This window comes from Gymnoscopelus braueri (assembly GCF_963280865.1).
Source record: "Gymnoscopelus braueri genome assembly, chromosome: 14".
Classification (NCBI taxonomy): domain Eukaryota; kingdom Metazoa; phylum Chordata; class Actinopteri; order Myctophiformes; family Myctophidae; genus Gymnoscopelus; species Gymnoscopelus braueri.
In genome coordinates, this window is record NC_137619.1 from 10,180,431 (window position 1) to 10,200,565 (window position 20,135).

The 20,135-nt window shown below is 39.7% G+C and overlaps 1 protein-coding gene across 1 annotated transcript in view; it reads right to left on the minus strand.

Moving 5' to 3' along the window:
* Window positions 1–390: 390 nt before the first annotated feature.
* Window positions 391–20,135, minus strand: part of khdrbs2 (KH domain containing, RNA binding, signal transduction associated 2) — a gene marked incomplete at its 3' end in the record, with an annotated part of 120,580 nt that continues 100,835 nt past the window's right edge. Inside the window, exons 7-9 of the mRNA XM_080448671.1 lie at window positions 3,990–4,072; window positions 2,930–2,988; window positions 391–485 (exon numbers count right to left, since the gene is read on the minus strand). Coding sequence (XP_080304797.1) covers window positions 391–485; window positions 2,930–2,988; window positions 3,990–4,072 — 237 coding nt within the window. The remainder of the gene's footprint in view (window positions 486–2,929; window positions 2,989–3,989; window positions 4,073–20,135) is intronic.

Below are 20,135 nucleotides of genomic sequence, written 5' to 3' on the forward strand. Positions count from 1 at the left end.
AAGTTTAACCCATTGAGGCCTGAGGCGATTCTTACAAATGTTTTCTAAATCCTAAAAAACGGTTTTTCGACAAATCAGATTATTTTTTTTCAAGATTTTCCAAAAATAGCAGATCTACAAGCTCATAGCGCGGCACTCGGTGCCGCGCTATGAGCTTGTAGATCTGCATTAAAACAATCAATGCCCATTGTTTTAGGATATTTTCCGTTCTAAAAAGTCAGTAAATTTTATTTAAAAAAATCGAAATACTGATGTTGAACAATAAGGGAGTATATGCTAAATGGCGTTCCTTGACGAAATGTCCTGAAGGAGGTGGATGCAAAAGGAAAGTCTGTTACAACATTTTATGAGGAATCTTTTGAAGTTGGAGGCCAAAGATTTGGAGCACCTTCAGTATCTTCCATAGGGATGTTCTCTGTAGCCCGCCCTTGCCAGCCGCGTTGCTGGAGCTTTAAGACTTAAACGGGTGGTCGCCCATTCCTCCTCTGCAAAAATAGGAATTTGAAATAAATTGAGTGTTTTAAAAGTATTTATTTAAATTCCATCCATCCACACTTTCACATGATACAGCATTTATGACCCTCTACACACCACAGTGTGTGCGCGCACACACGCACGCGCACACACGCACACACGCACACGCACACACACACACACACACGCACACGCACACGCACGCTAACCAACCATAAGTTAGTTAGTATGTGTTCAAAACCGCTCACCCCCTTGTTTTACTGTTTCTGTTGATTTCCCTCTCGGACATAACTTATTTTATAGTTTTTTCCTTCAAATTGTTTTCCTAGGAAACTTTTTCGCAGAGAATGACATGTCCACGACAGGGAGAAAGTGTTTAAAATATGACACAGCGGCGACATATCTCAGGTCATCAGGCAGATAGTTCCAGAGAGTAGTGACCATAGTGACTAAATGCACCTTTCAGTAGATTTAGGAGTGGGCAGTTTTCAATCCATCAAGTAAGTCAGTGTACCTTCCTATAATTTGAGCTCTCTCCCATCAGACCAAGGACATTCAAGAGATACTCTTTTTCATTTTAGGCACTGCAGGGGCAACTGCTGCTCACACCACAGAACATTAATTTACAACGCCCCTCCTTCCTGTATATAGGACCAAAAGATCTGATGGATTTTAACCACTTAACCCCTATAGTACAGATACGTCAAATAGCCGAGCTCACAATGCATCACAATGCGATGCTTTGCTTCGGCTATTTTTGCTGAATGTTCACCTATTATGCACCGTGAAAGAGGAACGTTTCGGTCCGGAGACTGGGTTATGGCATGCCCAGAATAGGGACGCTAGGGTTCATGTGGTTATAGACGGTGGTGGACAAAATACTCAACCCCAGTACTTGAGTCAAAGTATAGATACTCCTGGTCAAATATTACTCAACTACAGGTGAATGTTGCTCAGAAAAGTTTGTACATGACTTAAAGTACTTTTAAAAATACTTTTCCTGAAATTTTCCAGACCTTTCAATAATAGTCGAAATAGCAGATCTTCAAGACCACAACATGTCACGATGCAACATGTTCTGAGCTTGTAGAACTGCTATTTTCACTATACTACTATATTATTTGTAATAGGGCAACAATAAGTGGTTAATTCATAGTGTACTCTTTCCCTTGTTGTCAAAACTAGTCAAAACTATAATATTTGTCTGTGAAATAGTGCAGTGATAAGTATCCCAAACAAATACTCAAGTAAAGTAGACACTCAAGAAATGTACAGTAGTCAGATAAATGTAATTCATTACCGTCCACCACTGGCTAAAGAGCCAAGTACATAAAGCTGTCCAGCTCTGGGACATATAGCACACAGCTTTAGGTCCAAGTCAAGGTTTATGGGGCAGAAAATCAAATCATTGCCTTTTGTTTTGGTTTCTTCCTCATTCACTGGGTGGAAATGAATGGTCTTGCAGGCCCGCTGTGAAAACCAGTTTATGTGACAATTGTAAGAGACGAGTGCTTCTCTGGGAAACGGAATCTCGAATTGCCCCATGAGGGCAGTGGTGCAAAAGGCAACTCACTGATGTAGTGGCATCTTTTAAAGTGGGCATCAGTTAGGCTTCTGGTCTGCAGGTTGGCACATTTGCTGTGCTAGTCAGTTCCGGCCTATAGCGGGGCTATGTGTGATGCATCTAGCTGCTCATGGATTAGATTGCTTAACCCAAACTGCAAGGCTGTTTCTTTATTCATTTGCTTGTGCAAGATTTCCTGTTGAAGTGCAGAATGGGCAATACCCAGTAAAATACTTAAGTTACGTTAGTAACTGATAATTAACGCTGAGAATTTTACTGTGTAGCCAGTCTTGTTTGGCCAGCATGTTGTCATGAAAGTCCAGTATATAAGTTAAGTAGTCCCAAGGATGTTTTCAAAATGCTGAAAATGTCTCCATGATTTCAACTAATTACACAGAATTGAATAGTCACGGTACTTTGGTGTTGCGTGTCAATCAGTTAGTTCTTTGTAATTGAACCCTTTAGACCGGGAACGCATCTGTGTCATTTTAGATTTCTTTGGCTATTCAAAAATAGCAGATAGATCTGCTATTTTAATTTTTTTTAAATGTGAAAATGTGTGCAAATCTTTGAATATATATTATGTATATACACATTTTTAACTCAAATATTTGCTTCTGGGGGTCCCTGGAACAAAATATTTTGAGATGGGGGGGGGGGACACATATGCACACATATTCACTATTTTTGAATAGCCCAAAGAAATCTAAAAATGACACACAGATGCGTTCCCGGTCTTAAAGGGTTAACAGTGCTTTTACTTTACTAGATAGAATACAGTGGTAGGAGAGAGGCAGAGCATTTGAGGGACGGACTTAAAAACAAACGGGTCAGAATTCGAGCCTCTTAAGTTGTCGTAAATTGTCCTCTCACCAAATTAACTTTCCTTACCATAGTTGTTGTAGGTCTCATCATTGGCTCCGTGTCCATATTCATAATATTCTGAAATACTAAAATATAAAAGTTGGAAACAAGTCTAAACAGGCCTAATGTTGTTATATAATCCTTTTAGAATATGCTGAATTAGTGAAATTCTGGGCCAAAAACTATTCATACAGCTACAGTACAGTACTTCAGTGAGGCACACAATGATGTTAATTATGCAGCTCATTAATAATGGTAAATGAGTTAAATATAAATTGGATTAAACGTATTGCTTATTGTTGGCATTATAGATGGCAAACACACCCAGGATTAGCACAGAAAACATAATTAATTTATTAAATTCTGATGATGTTGTTATGAATGACTATTTGATCCGTTCAATATTAGTTAAATTCAGTGCTGTTTGTGCAGCTTTTAAATCCTTTAAGAACACAGTACACTGTGACACAAATAATCAGACACCATTCACTGTCAATAGACCTTAAAGAATACGATTCCTCGGTTGCATGTCTCGTAACTAACGTATAGCTAGATGGGATGTCAGAATGACAGACACCCTATTTGTTTTCACATGATGATCATTAGAGCATTGTTTCTCAAAGTGGGGTCCGGGGACCCCCAGGGGTCCTTGAGGGAGTTCCAGGGGGTCCCCAGCTAAATGATGGATATTGGGAACCAAATGGAATCTTATGGGTCTGTAACTCTGAGAGTGTACAAATGGAACCAAATGAATCCATTTGGTTCCATTTGTACACTCTCAGAGTTAAATTGACATTGATTTTACAATATAAATTGGGGTCCCAGAGATAGAAATGCCATTAAATGGGGGTTTGTAGCCTAACGCATGTCAAGCTGGGGGTCCTTAAAATTAAAATGGTTGAGAATCACTGCTAGAGCCGTAAAAATCTCCTCTTATGGGGGTCCCTGGCATATCTTTTCAAATGGGGTTCCGCGGGCTAATAAGTGTCAATTTGGGGGTCCTTGACATGAAAAAGTTTGAGAACCACTGCATTAGAGGAAGTTCCTTTTTTAGGCCAAATATCATTCATGGAACTCATTGATTCACCTCTTTGACTGACTGACTTTGTTTTCTTCGTAGCTCTCGTAGCTCTCGTCGTCATATTCTCCATCGTAGCCGTCATCGTAAGCCTGTGGACAAAGTGGACAGTGCACAGAGTTTGATATGAAAACGGTCAATGATTTACTTCCACAAGCAAAAGTTCATCCACACCAGGAAAGGAAGGGACGTGAAGTCGTGTCAAACAGGGAGTATTGATTAACCCATTCACTCCGGGGACGCATCTCTGTCATTTTAGATTTCTTTGGCTATTCAAAAATAGCAGATATACAAGCTTGTAGATCTGCTATTTTTGAAAAATCCTGAAATTGTGTGCAAATGTTGGAATATATATATATTTTCAAAGCGAACATTTGTAACTGAAATCTTTGCTTCTGGGGGGTCCCTGGAACAACATATTTTACAAATGTTCGCTTTAAAAATATATATATATTCAAAGATTTGCTAAAATGTTCACGATTTTTCAAAAAAATAGCAGATCTACAAGCTCATATGAGCTTGTATATCTGCTATTTTTGAATAGCCCAAAGACATCTTAAAAATGACAGAGATGCGTTCCCGGATTAAATGGGTTAAGGTTTGCAGGCGAATAGATCGTAATAGTGCAGACCTAATTGACAGGATCCCAGCCAACTCACTCATCGATCCAAACTATTGATACGTTGCTGCTAGAGAAATGTGTGCAACCGCTCTGCAAATGTTAAACATCAATACAAATGGCTGAATGGCAACCACAATGCAGCAAGTGTGGCTTAACATTAAGTATTTATATGATGAAATATGATGGCACCAGTTCAACCTATTTATTGTACAATGAATTGTTATTACCTGTAGGCCTACATTACACACATACACAAAGTACTCTCTGTTATTAATGAGACTATAGTGTATGTACGGCTGTTACTATAACATGGTCCTCAGTTTAGCCTCAAGTTTTCTTTTAGGCTGATCTACTGTCAGAATCCCATTAGTTTTTGGAACAAATCAGTGTTTATTGAAGGTATAACTGTAAAGGTGAAGCGCTTTCACAATTTGATTAAAACCTTGTGTTCTGTTCTGTTCTGTTTTTTCTAAAAGAAAAAAAATATACAATTTATTGTCTTCACCCTGAAACTCCATATACGTATATACATATTTTATGTGAAGAATATGTACATATGTGCATATTTCATGGAGTAAACATGCTACCCTGAGGGGTGGAAACAGTTGGTAAAAAAACATTATGGTACATATGAATGGTACATATCACACCTGTGAGCACATACAGTACACACACACACACACACACACACACACACACACACACGCACACACTTGTGTGTGGTTTCTTTGCTGAATCAGTTATGCACCCAGGCATGCAATGCTCATTTGGTATGTTCTTGCACTCTATTTCAATGACGTGACGCGCACGTCGCTTAACACCTACACTGCAAGTCACACAATGGACAATTGATATGCATCTAGGCTTATTCCTATGTTAATTCGCTAGATGTGAGTCGGGAGCCTTTGAAAACTTTGATGAGGTGCGAATTTAAAGTAGTTTTAAATCTCTGCGTGTGCCTGCGTGTGCCTGCGTGTGCTCCTGGTCAAATAGGCAGTGGTGGAAAAAGTACTCAAATTCTTTACTTAAGTAAAAGTACCAATACTGCAATATAAAAATACTCTGTTACAAGTAAAAGTCCAAAATTCAAAATGTACTTGAGTAAAAGTACAAAAGTATTCGCATCAAAATGTACTTAAAGTACCAAAAGTAAAAGTACAAAATATTTGAAAATAGCAGATCTACAAGCTCTCAACGCGTCGCATCGCGACGCGTTGAGAGCTTGTAGATCGGCTATTTTCAAATAGCCTATGTATAAATTAGGGTTAAAGTGGTTAATGTATGTTTCATAATATCATCATTTATATCTAAAAAAGTAACTAGTAACTAAAGTTTTCAAATAGATGTAGTGGAGTAAAATAACAATATTTGCCTCTGAGATGTAGTGGAGTAGAAGTAAAAGTATTGGAAATTGGAAATACTCAAGTAAAGTACAAATACCTCAAACTTGTACTTAAGTACAGTACTTAAGTAAATGTACTTAGTTACTTTACACCACTGCAAATAGGTTCCGGCACGGCGTGCAAGGCCGTCCAGTGAGCATTGCACCCCTGTATGCACCACATTTTAGACTAAATACACAGCCCACCCCCACCATGTTATAGGCTCAAATTATGGCACAAATTATAAAAAAAATGCCACACACACTTATTCCTGAATAATAATAACAATAATAATCTTTATTTATATAGCACCTTTCATGACATAAATGCAGCTCAAAGTGCTTTACAGGTTGAAATACATAAAATAAAATAAAGCGAAAGTGCTTTACAGAAAAAGCAACACAATTCAACAACAAAGCAGAGGAAAAAAAAATATCGAAGCAGTTTTAAAACAATGGCATAACAATAAAGGCAGAAAATTAATAATAATAGCAACGGTATTAAAATAATGACCAAAACAAAAAGGCAGTGAATCAAGCAAGCAGCGAAGACATAAACAACAACGCAGCGACATAAGGAAAAAGATCAACTAAAAAGAAAGAGTGAAGAAGTAAGTCTTTAGCTGTGCTTTAAAGCTATCTTGGGAGGGGGGCCTGTCCGCTGTGTGAGTGTGTGCCAAACTTCTGAACGCATCAATTGCGTCGCTGATAAACATCAACATTTACGCCCTCGGACTAGAGGCCTTATTCTTGTTCCAAGATAAACGTGATTTATTCCCCCCGTGTCTTCATTATATTGGATCTTTTCACATAAATCCCCCCCAAAAAAACCTTTCACTGTTAGTGATCTAGCTCACGACGTGCATTGCTTTCAAATCCCAATAATGGGTGTTCTTGACCCGACTAACAGCGTCAACGTTAACCCATACGTGAACAGAACGCAGCACTTTAACCCTTCAAGACCGGGAAAGCATCATTTGTGTAATTTTAAGATTTCTTTGGGCTATTCAAAAATAGCAGATATACAAGCTCATAGCGCGGCACCGAGTGCCGCGCTATGAGCTTGTAGATCTGCTATTTTGGAAAAAAATACGTGAAAATGTGTGCAAATCTTTGAATATATATATAGGCCTATACATTTTTTAACTCAAATCTTTGCTTCTGGGCGGTCCCTGGAACAAAATATTTTGAGATGTGGGGGTCCACGGCCAAATGAAAAAAGTTTTATAGCAACATACGTTTTTTCAAAAAACTGTTAGGATTTAGAAGATATTTGTAGAATCCCCTGAAGTAAAGATTTGAGTTAAAAATTTTGGCTTTAAGAAAAATATATGCAAAGATTTGCACACATTTTCACGATATAGAAAATAAATAGCAGATCTACGCTATGAGCTTGCATACCTTCTATTTTTGAATAACCAAAGAAATCTTAAAATGACACACAGATGCGTTCCCGATCTTAAAGGGTTAATGGATTATCATGATCCCGAATTATGTCAGCCAAGTGTTGTTAGTTTTGGGATTACTTGTTAAAACCAGGCCGACTCCTCCCTGGTGTGGGACATTGTGTGCAGCAAAGCAACCCAATAATACAAGATCCAGTGTGCCTTTATATGAACATGGATTGGATTGGACTCAATTAAAAGTTGGGGATTATGTCAGGGATTAAGTTGTTCAGAGGAGCTAACATTATTTTCATTCTGTGTTGAAGGCATTTCATATTCTGATGGGATGAGCAGCCTACAGTATAGTACATATCTCACTAATTGGCCATTTTGTAAGCATTCCCATATGACAAAATGAAAATTGGCTTAACTCTTTCACTGCCCGAATTATTTCTGGCTGTGTTTGCCCAGTGCCAGGATTATCTTACCTTTTCAAGTAGTCACAGAATATTTATCTCCAGTATGATTGATCCCCTGATGGTTGCTAATCACAGAGGGTTTTCAGGTGTGGTTTAACGAATGTCAACGAGGTCATTGTGACCTCGTTGACATCTGTTGTTTGATGTTTGAAGATGGCATATTTCACTCAAAAATACATGGTAAAAAAATTTTGATTTTTTTTTTCTCCGCTTATTTTTTAACATCGAAGTGAATGGAGCAACAACTTTTTGGATAGCGTTATCTCCTAGTTCCTTTGAGATACAAAAAAAATAAATATATATATATATTTTTTTTTACATTTATTTTAAACTCGTGATAACTCGTTCTTGGCACGTCACTCTGACTCAGACTTAAACATAAACAAACCCGATACGCCCATATATAGGCATTTCACTATGACTCAGACATAACCATAAACAATGTATAGGGCATATATATATATATATGGAGATCTGGTTGTCCAGAGCCACAGATCCGACCGCTATGCACATATATGGTCATATGCATATATTGGACCGACCGACTTCAAACTCGGCTTGCGTTTGCGAGTTGTTCGGATATACAGTTATCCTGAACCGACGATCCGACCGGTACGTCCATTTATGGGCATATATCCGGTTGTCCAGAACCGCCGATCCAACCAATATGCCAACATATTACATAATATAATATGTTGGCATATTGGTTGGATCGGCGGTGGATCGGCGGTGATTTGCCCATACCCTGTATATTGCATGCCAATATACAGGGTATGGGCAAATCAGGGATTTCCATTTAAGGGCATAAAAGGGACACAGGTAGACTGACAGATACAGAGATCTCCATATATGGGCACAAAAGGAACACAGACAGACGGGTACATTGGGTAAGACGTAGGTGTGAGGGCCACGTATAGCGGCACAAACCTTATAATAACATACCCAAAATGCAGATGCCAGTTTGAAAGTGGTTAACTGTAAAGCTTCCACTTGGTTTAGTCATGTACAGCAGTGGTGCTCAAACGTTTTCATGTCAAGGACCCACAAAATGATATGTATTTGGCCGCAGACCCCCATCTCAAAATATGTTGTTCCAGGGAACCCCCCAGAAGCAAAGATTTGAGTTACAAATGTTTGCTTTAAGAAATATATATTCAAAGATTTGCACAAATCGTCACGATTTTTCAAAAATAGCAGATCTACAAGCTCATAGCGCGGCACTCGGTGCCGCGCTATGAGCTTGTAGATCTGCTATTTTTGAATAGCCAAAGTATAAAAGGTTAAAGTGGTTAAAATTATTGTGACGCTGTATTAACACATTTTGCTGGGGACCCCCTGGTACCCCCCCAAGGACCCCTGGGGGTCCCCGGACGCCACTTTGAGAACCAATGATGTACAGTGTACTGTATGATGATATTTGAATGAATTGCAAGAATGTGTAGTGATATATTGTTACAGTACAGTTATAAGTTATTCCTCCATATTATTTTCCTCTAAAGTCTGTGTTTCATTACATAAGTATAATATCATGTTGATAGTTAAAAAAAACTCTTAAAGGAGAATTCCGGACATTTTAAGTGTTGTCTTTGATGTGTCGTTACTCACCTACCGACGTAAAAAGTGGCATTGTTTTTTTCCAGAGATTCCCCTGTCGTCATTTTTTCAACCCCCTCCGTTGTCATAATGGGAGCGCGTGGCTTAGGGAAATTCGTCTATTATAACCGATGCAAAGTTATTTTTTTCTCTACTACTACTCATTGTAGAGTCTCATGATAGTCAAACATGCGCTGAAAGTTCCTGGCAACACCTGGCACCTGGCAACACCAAGTTGCCAGGTTCTGGAGAGAAACAAGCAACCAGTGTTAAATCGTTCGGCAGTAGCGCTAGCCTCTCAGGAACTTTCAGCGCATGTTTGACTATCATGAGACTCTACAATGAGTAGTAGTAGAGAAAAAAATAACTTTGCATCGGTTATAATAGACGAATTTCCCTAAGCCACGCGCTCCCATTATGACAACGGAGGGGGTTAAAAAAATTACGACAGGGGAATCTCTGGAAAAAAACAATGCCACTTTTTACGTCGGTAGGTGAGTAACGACACATCAAAGATAACACTTAAAATGTCCGGAATTCTCCTTTAAACCAATCAGTTTTCCTTTGGGTGAAATGTTGATGGGTTGTAATGTTCATTGAACAAATGCATAACTGTGTCGATACAGTATTAGGCTACCGGGTGCTGTAAGCTTGCTAGAGCACTGATATCATATCTGTGTGGAGAATACATAGTTCTAACCTGAATACATTTATACTGTAACTGTAAGTGGGTCTTAAATATAATATTCTGCCTTGCAGCATTTTCTTAATACAAATACCATTGATCTGTCTTCTCAGCTTGCTGCACTTTACTCTGAATGGATTTTGAAAGCGACTGCGTATAAGTGCAGCCCCAGATAATGAAGCTTGGTTCTTACAAGTCTGACACTTAATTGGAAAGACAATTAACCCTTTAAGACCGGGAACGCATCTGTGTGTCATTTTTATAGATTTCTTTGGGCAATTTATGTTTTTTAAAGCGAACATTTTTAACTCTGTTACAACTTCTGGGGGGGAGGGGGGGGGGGGGGGGAAGTTGGTCCCTGGAACAAAATATTTTGAGATGGGGGGGTCCACGGCCAAATACATAAAAAAAAATAAGAACTGTTAGGATTTAGAAGACATTTTGTAGAAACCCCCCAGAAGCAAAGATTTGAGTTACAAATGTTCACTTAAAAAATATATATATATATATTCAAAGATTTGCACACATTTTCACGTTTTTTTTCTTCAAAAACAGCAGATCTACCAGCTCATAGCGCGGCACTCGGTGCCGCGCTATGAGCTTGTATATCTGCTATTTTTGAATAGCCCAAAGAAATCTAAAAAAAAATTCACACATAAAATGCGTTCCCGGGTCTGAATGGGTTAAGACTCGTCCTATTGAACAAAAGCGGGGAAAATAAATCACGTCTTTTCACACCAGTGGTATAGGGAGCTCGGTTTAATTAGGACACCAACATCGTAAAGGTCCTCATGCACAGTGTTCCATTATTATGTTGAAACCCTGTATGTGACGGATCTTCATAGAGGCGCTGGCTGTGAATACCTCTATCATCACACAAACAATGGGGAGCTGCGGTTCTTTGTCTCCGTTTCACACACCACTTCAGCAGCTTGTACTGTAAAATCCTGAGTGTTAAAGTTGTACAATGCAGATTCACAAATAACGATTTTTAGCAACCTCTGCTGGTCACTACCGTCACTGCATACAATTTCCGTAGTCCTCGATTACCCAGAATTCCATTTGTTTTCACCGGAAGCCGGAAGCGTTTCAAAAAGCGTTCTTTTAATTGTTTTATACTATCTGCGGATCGTTTCTCTTAGCCAGTGGAGCATTAGTTACCATGCTTTCTTTTTCTGTTCTTTTTCGATCTTCCAATCCTACATTCTCTTAAAATCAGCGTGAGGTTCCTTTTTGTTATTAGCGCGGTAGTTCCTGGCCAAACAGGAAACCGTTGCGGTAGTTCCTGGCCAAACAGGAAACCAGTGCATTTCCGCCTCCGTTTTCCGGCCAGATGACGTCATTTTCCCGGGAAAGTCCCCCCCGACATCGTTCAATAGAAAATATATAAATAAAAGGCTTCCGGGGGTGAAATTCATGGAGTGGGTGTTGTGAAACTTTTGCCACTCACAAAAGATATACAATTTAACTTTAGTTTTGTTGAAAACGTTACCTAGTATTACTTTAACCACCACATGAACCCCATATCGTCCCTATTCTGGGCATGTAGTAATACTGTAGGTGAACGTTCAGTGAAGATGGCTGATCTACAAGCTCACAAAATGCGTCGCAACTGTGAGCTTGTACTGTAGACCGGCAATTTTCTGTGCAGAAATTTGGTGTAGAGGGAAAAATAGAGGGGCCAACAAAGTATATAGGGTTCAAGAAGTGGTTAATTTAACACTGAGAGTGAAAAATTGACTTGTAAGGGTCAAATTAATACTCAGGATTTTACTGTGTACAGTGGGTTAGATTCCATTGTGGTCGTTCGCACATTCATGTCATTAAGTTGAATTCGGCAGGCAGAGCCTACAGTCTTTCCCCAAATACACAGTATAACAGTGTAGGCTGTATACATAACAATGGTATTAATGTCATTAATTAAGACCCAAATGTAAGACGTTGACATTGGGCAACATAAAGTTAATATAGTTGGATTGACAAATTACACTTGCATTCCTGTGATTTTCAATTAGGCCTATAATGTCAGCACACAATATCTGAACTAAACATCCTGTAATTCTCTTAGTGAGTCTCATAAAGAACACAGGGCAAGCTGTGTCTCCATTTGTCTGAATTCTTACACTTGACACAGACTGTGCTGTGTAACACAACGTACAGTTGGAGACTTTCTATCCAACTCTTGCTTCTGTCAACCACATGAAGCTCTAGCATCCCTATTCTTAGCAGATCTACAACGTCTCGTTGTGAGCTTAGATCGTCAAATTTCGGCCAAGAGATTTCTTGTAGAGGGGGGAAAAAAGGAGGGGGCCTCGTACAGTATAGACTCCGGTCCCCCTGGGTGTTTAAAGTGATTAAATAACATCTACTGGAGGTAGTGTGTTGAAGGTAGTTCTGCATGAAGTATTTTCATCCCCTATAATTGGCTAATCTCACAACTGTGAGCCCGGCAGTATAGCCAGCAGATATTCAAGGCATATCTTAAAAGTACCCCAAGCACTCTAATTTTATTTTATTATTCTCTAGGTGTTTTCGTACAGCCTATAAGTACAGTAAATGCTATACACATGAAAGAGCAACCGCACTGGGGTTCACACAAACTTTTACATATCTTTTATGTCAATGAAACAGATGATACAGGGAGAATTTCCTCCATTTTCAAAGTATGACCTTGTGCTATTTCGACAGTCAATGGATTAAACTTTTTTTCCCCCCTCCTCAAAGCCTCCCAAAGCTCTGTGTTTAATCACATTACGACACTGGCTGCATAGCCTCCGTACGGCTGCTGCGCTCATGCTTGAGACCGAGCAATTCATCTTGTTCTGATGCAAGTGATTTGTGCAATTTATGGTCTGCTGTAAAAAGGTGCAATCTCACCCTCCACACCTTTATCAACGGTAGCCTATTCACAAAGAGTAGATTTGAATGGATTTGGGCAAAAACGTCACTCTTTAATAGCAATTGTATTTCACCATCCTTACAGCACAGTGCATGGGGTGTCAGTGATCGACGCTTACAAAAACTTCCCACCCCATTACTTTAACGAGGATTTGATTAAATAACATATTGACTATAGAGCCTGAAATCTGTGCCTGAATTGTTGAGTTGGATTCCTCTAATGTGAATGAAGCTAAGGGAATAGCTGCATCACTGCCGGAGATCTTTAACCCATTAATACCTGGAACGCATCTGTGTCACTTTTAGATGTCTTTAGGCTATTCAAAAATAGCAGATATACAAGCTCATAGCGCGGCACCGAGTGCCGCGCTACGAGCTTGTAGATCTGCTATTTTTGAAAAATCGAGATTTTTTTTTTTTTTTACATTTTTTCCGAAAAACTGTTAGGATTTAGAAAATGTTTAGAAGCGGCCTCAGGTCTTAATGGGTTAAAGATGTGTCTCTAAACAAAGCAGGGACAACTGAACTTTCGACCTGAACTTTTAAGTTCACCAACATGCATTTGAATTAGTCCCGCCAGTGGCTCTAAGAATGGCTGTCAGTCTATCCGTCCGTCCATCCATCCCTGAATCACTTTAGTCCCAAACAAGAATATTTTGCTGTGAGCCTTTATCTTCCCCGAAGGATGAACCCTACTGATTTTGGTGGCCGCCGCCACCTTTCCTCCAGTGTTTTTCAACCGTTTTGGGGGGATAACCAATGCTATCCAATATCCAGGTCTCCTACCAGCCCCCATCAATTAGAAATGTGTCTGATAGTCTGCCCTGAATATTAATATGTATTATTATTCTGGGTATCATTAAAAAGGCATGTCATTGACAGACAAATAGCAGATTTGATATAAAAAAATTCCGTTGGAAAATGATTATCATTAGTTTCCCAGGGAGCAAAAGAAAGACATACGTGGCCTATTAGAATGGTACGGCCTGGATTACCATTATATGAGAGTTCAAACAATTATACATTTTAAATGTAAACTATATAATTAGGTCTTGACAATATATTAAAAGGCAATAATGTGGCACAGATTTTGCATTAATGGTTCCAATGAAAAATGATAATTTTGTGGTTTTGTAAATCCTGCCTAACCTGCCGCAATGGATTCCAACACAGCGCATATATACTGTACAGTAAGCATCATTCAGGGACTTTCCGTCCATAAATGGTGCTGGACTTATTTAATTTTTTTCCGCATTACTTCGGGAAAATACTTCCTCCCTATTGAAAGGCACTGAGGCAACATTTGCAGGCTGTTGCACAATACACTGTGACCCATGTGGTGGTCTTCGGGCGCTATTGGACAATACACTGTATAACACCGTCACAATCTTTGCACCCATCCAGACATTTAAATAATATTCTTATCTTTTAAAACATGTGACTTGAATTTGCATTTCACTCCAAAAAAGTGTCTTTTGCCAGTATAGCATTCCTTCAGCCACGGCTAAGCTCGTAACTCAATGAACCCCAAACCACAGCTTTTTGGTAGGAATAATTTCCTCTTCTAAAAGAAGAGCAAGAACTCGGCATCTGCCTGATTCCATGAAACATTTGATGGCCTGCTTGTCCACGCTCCCCAGGTGCTTGGTGTTGTTTTGGCTGATGCGGTGTGGACAAGCACACGACACACACCATGCGGTTAACTAAGCACTATGATGGCTCAACTCTCTCATCTCTCTGAGTCCACAGACTGTATAGCTAATGAACAAACGCAGAGACGCGCCCCTGTCTTGCACACGCGCGTTTCAAGAATGGGGAGTCGGTCATTCAGAATCAGACAGTATTCCACATCCGCTATTAAAGGCTTTCCGGCTTCCGTAAATATTATTTACACATAGCAATTTTACACCTCATAACGTGTGGCAACATAAACAGAGGCAGCGCAGTGCCAGTGGTCTGTTATTGAGAACAGCGGCCTGCTATCAAGAATCAATAGACTGACCAGTCCGATTTGAGCATTCAACCAAGCCATGTAATAAAGTTAAGCAATAATGCCTCTGGGAAACGCACCTCAGGCCTAGAAGGCCAGCCATCAAAGGCTTTGCGTATCAGACATGCTCATATGCATCCTGCAAAGGAATCCAAGGTTGTCAACGAACAAAACAAAACAGCTTTTACTCAAATACCGTACGTTATTAAAGTTTGGAGGAAGACCTTTCAGGACTTGTTTGGGGGCACAAGCCTATAGTTGGAAATGATGTGATTTGCTATGGTTACAGTCAGACACTATAGGGTGTAGGCACAATGAAGGGCATTCAGTAGCTTTCATCCTCACATAACATGGTGTAACCAAGGGATGGCATGCCCCAGGAAAGAAATGGGGGGCTCATTGCTTTACAAAAGGCCACACACACACACACACACACACACACACACACACACACACACACACACACACACACACACACACACACACACACACACACACACACACACACACACACACACACACACACACACACACACACACACACACAGAACTTGCAATATGAAATGTCATGGCCTTGTGTTGTGATTTGAGTCGTTGCAGATAACGGGCTCTATATATACAGTACATACACATACAACCTCATTACAGCTAATAGCCTACACATTGTACCAAACAAATAAATAAACGTTGAAACTTGAAGTCTGCCTTGTTTCCACAACAAGCGAGTTGCTCAGACCAAGGCAGCCACGTGATCATTCCGAAACGCTGTAATTCATTCTTTTCTCCGACCAGGACATATTATATATAACTTATGTGGTGTGAAGGTGACAATGACTGTCCCAATTACAGTGAGGAGAATTTAACCCATTAAGACCTGAAGCCGATTCTACAAATGTCTTCTAAATCCCAACAGTATTCTGAAAAAAACAATATGTTTCTATATCAGTGGTGCTCAAACTTTTTCATGTCAAGGACTCCCAAAATGATTTGTATTTGGCCGCCGACCCCCATCTCAAAATGTTTTGTTCCAGGGGCCCCCCGGAAGCAAAGAATAGAGTTAAAAATGTTCGCTTTAAACAATATATATTCAAAGATTTGCACACATTTTCACGATTTTTCAAAAATAGCAGATCTACAAGCTGAGCTTGTATATCTGATATTTTTGAATAGCCAAAGTGTAATAATACTTTTTAGCTCAAATGAATAAGTGACACAGATGAGTTCCAGGTCTTAATGGGTTCCGTTCATTCTTATCTTATTCTTATGTGTGTTGGCACATAGCTGTACTTAGGATAGAGAATTCCTCTGGACTGTACAGGCATAGACATGTTGTTTTCGTCAGTGTCTGATACTAAGGAGCTCCCTTTTTAATTTAATTAAATTTGAGCATATTTGTGCTGTGTGTCGAATTATTAGAATGTGTACACTGCACTACTTGGTCAGCTCAGGTGGCGATGTGTTGTGCAGAAAAGAGAAGCATTCAGTCCTTCTCAAAATTAATATAATACACATTTATTATTCATAAAGGGGAAATAAAACTTGTATTGTTTACAGCATTTTATAATTGGCCTGAAGCCAAACGTACTTTCCGACCCCAATATCCTCTAACGTATATACTGTAATGTGTATCTTCCCTGATAATATGTAATGAATGACAATACAAAACAAAATATAGCTGCTAGCAGCAATACGGGGGCCAAGGAATGCAATGGGCAATACGCAACTTGAGAAAAGCCATTACAGCTGAGCAGAGTTCTGAGGGATTGTGGATATCATAATGTATCTCCTTATTATGTTGCTTATAATGGCATATTTCAAACACTTGTTAAAAATGTAGTCATCAAGACACAAGTTTGCCTTCATGGACAGATCCTAGTATTCTAATTAGGCTATAGTTTTTCATCACAATTCCTTGCCAGCCGGTTTAGCCGTGGCCTGGATCCGAACCTGTGACCTTTTGTTTCACAGGTGTTCCTTCTACCCATTCAACTACAACAGCCCTGTTTAAATTTGTTGCAAAGCATAATGTTTTTACTTCTGGCATGCGCCATGCCCATGTTTCACTAGAACATGTCACAAAATCAAAATAAATACTGCCAAAATGCCATTTTATGTTGTCTTTAAAAAGTGCACATGCATTAATTAATAAAGTCATGATTTCTTTGCGGCAATTAAAATGTAGCCTGGATAAGTCAGGGTTTGAACCAGTAACCTTTAGACTGATAGGTAGACACTCTACCGACTGAGCCATTGGAACCACAGTATTAGAAATGAGAAAAAGGAGCTGATGCATAGATTTCTTTCTTAGGAGCAGAAGAATAATTTTCATAAAACTGCTATATTCATTGGTCCCTGGGGGCTTCATTTTGTCACATACTAAGCTCCTAAGTCCATATATAGAAAGTGTTGTGCAGATTGCTCAAAAGTAATTCATATTATTTCAAATGCCGGAAGATCTAAGGGTCAGAGGTCATATGTCAAAGTGACAAGAAGTTGTTCGTCATGAGGAGACGCATGTGTAATGAAGTTTCATGGCTGACGAACATTTTTCAATTGATTGCTACAGTATAGTGCCACCCTTTGGCCAATGGTTGTGAGTTTCGTGACTTCGCCGTTTGGCATAGCCCTCTACCATACTGCCAAGTTTCGTAAAAAAATACTGCACGGTTAAGTCAGAACTGCAAAAAGTGGCGGAAGAAGAATAAAACTAACAAAAACAATACATACAGTATCACACCTGGATCAAATATAAACCTCCTTTCAGAAGGCAATCATCATTCCTTCCTTATATACATAGGAATTAATCTGTTGACGCATATTGCAGACTGGTGGAAAGAGACATAATAACATGCTAAATAGAAATAGGCATTACAAAGTAAGGCATAATACCGCTTAAACCCTGTATTAGTTGACCAGAGTCCCCCAGGGGTCCATACTAGGTCCTCTCCTGTTTTTGTCCTACACTAAATATCCTCGCAGAAAATAGGCGATATACAAGCTCACAACGCATTGTGTTGCAATGCATCATGAGCTTGTAGATCTGCTATTTTTGTTGATTCAAACTGCAAAAACGGGAGGGGGGATTCTGGACAGCAACTCCTACAATCAGGAAATTATGAGACAACATGAGGATTGACACGTTTCACGTTTCACTGAAAGCTACATGGAAACCCACTCACAGAATTTGGTCTTTGCCAAACATGAACACGAACTCACCCATAACACTTGTGTGTAGACTACTGTACAACGACACCCCACCAGGCAGACCTATTGTAGCTGCAACAGGCTCCCTAACAGAAAATATATTATGCGTTTGTAAACCATTGCCATCAGTCCTGTCTTACATTAAGACTATGGATTTCATCCAACCTGCAACAACATCCATCTGCTGTGGATAGTTAGTCTTTATACACCAACACCAACAAGAGGAGGACAGCTGAGTTTTATTTCTACACATATAAGAACAAAGCTCTGCCAAGCAAAGTAGACTGTGTTGGCTGTAAACTACTTCATGTTTGAGAAGAATTTCTTTCTGCAGATGTCCCCCAGTATGTTGGACTGTTCGAGCAGGATAAGAACCCATTCCTACAATACATTTCAACATACAGACGGTACATAGACTAAATCTTATTCATACAGTACATACCTCCACTGAGACCTCCACAATTTCATGAACACACAGAATGCACACAAACAAACACCGCCCGCCTGGCAACTTCAACTTTGAATAACCCCAAGCTGTATGTGTATGTGTATGTGTGCATGTGCGTGTGCATGTGCGTGTGTGTGTGTGTGTGTGTGTGTGTGTGTGTGTGCGTGTGCGCGCACCCCCCACAACTTGAACTTTATATACTGTAGTATGTGTATATGAGAGAGAGAGAGATTGATTGATACCTGGAGGGGATCGAACTATTTGAGTGATTTGAAAATGCATGAAATATAATAGGTACAACCCTTTTGGCCAGGTGACTTAGAGCCGTTTCACACTCAGGTCCCGGGTGCGCACTCCAGACCGCTTGGCTAGTGTGAATGTAGCGAATCGACCCGCGAAACGGATCACCGTTCCGTTCCCGAAACCACCTCGGGAGGCAGTTTCGGATCCGGATCATGCGTTTTCGGGTACGGTAGCTGCAATGTGAAAGCAAGCGTACCGTTAGACGGAAGTGGCCCGCTATTTGGAATAGGTGACGGTATATAAACTCGACAAAAACAGCCAACAAAAACACGTCGCAGATCAATCCACAGGGGTTCAACCATGGCCGTAACATATCCACACCAAGCAGTAGCACAGCAGAGCAGTGCTCTCTGTAGGCTGGAATCCAACCGTTGCGGCATCCATCCGTTGGCTGCCGCATGTGTTGGACGCCTGTATGTTGGATCATGCCGTCTGTCAGCGCAGCACCGGTTTGAAAAAAAGAAAAAAGACACACCGACATTCCATAGGCTAAATCAATGCATTTTGTGATCGCATCGCACAACTAATAGCCTACTAAAACTAACGGGGAATACCAGAAAATAATAATATTTTGACATACGGGAGAAACGGTTGGTGCGGATATTTAAATTGGATCTCTACTACATATCTTTGCTGTTAGGAAGAAACCCTGTATCCCATATTGCAACTTTTAATGCTTTTTCATCATAAATGAATGCCCTATTGTCATACAGTGTCACACAAAAGTAGCAAAAATAGCCAAGCTACAAGCTGAAAATGCGGTGCAATGCGACACATTGAGCTTGTTGATCCACTATTTTTGATATTACAATATAGAGCAGATAACCACACTGATCTTGCATTGGAAAATAAATTTTTTATTTTAAATATGAACAAAGGCAGGAGATGCACGTCCCCACAGTTCTTTTTTACACACAGTGCTGGACCCACAAATCATAAATAAATAAAAATAAAAAGGTGAGTCTGCACATAAACTGCTCTAGTCTTTTTAAATTATAACCAAAGCTCTAAAGTTAACGTTTCTCCCATGTAGGGCTAATAAATTAATACATAAAATAAGGAGACTCTTTTTAAATAACCAAAAGTGAACTTTCTCTTATTATTATTATTACTTTAGAGACTATGGCAAGCGCGATCCTATCGCACACCTTCCTACATGACCAGCTA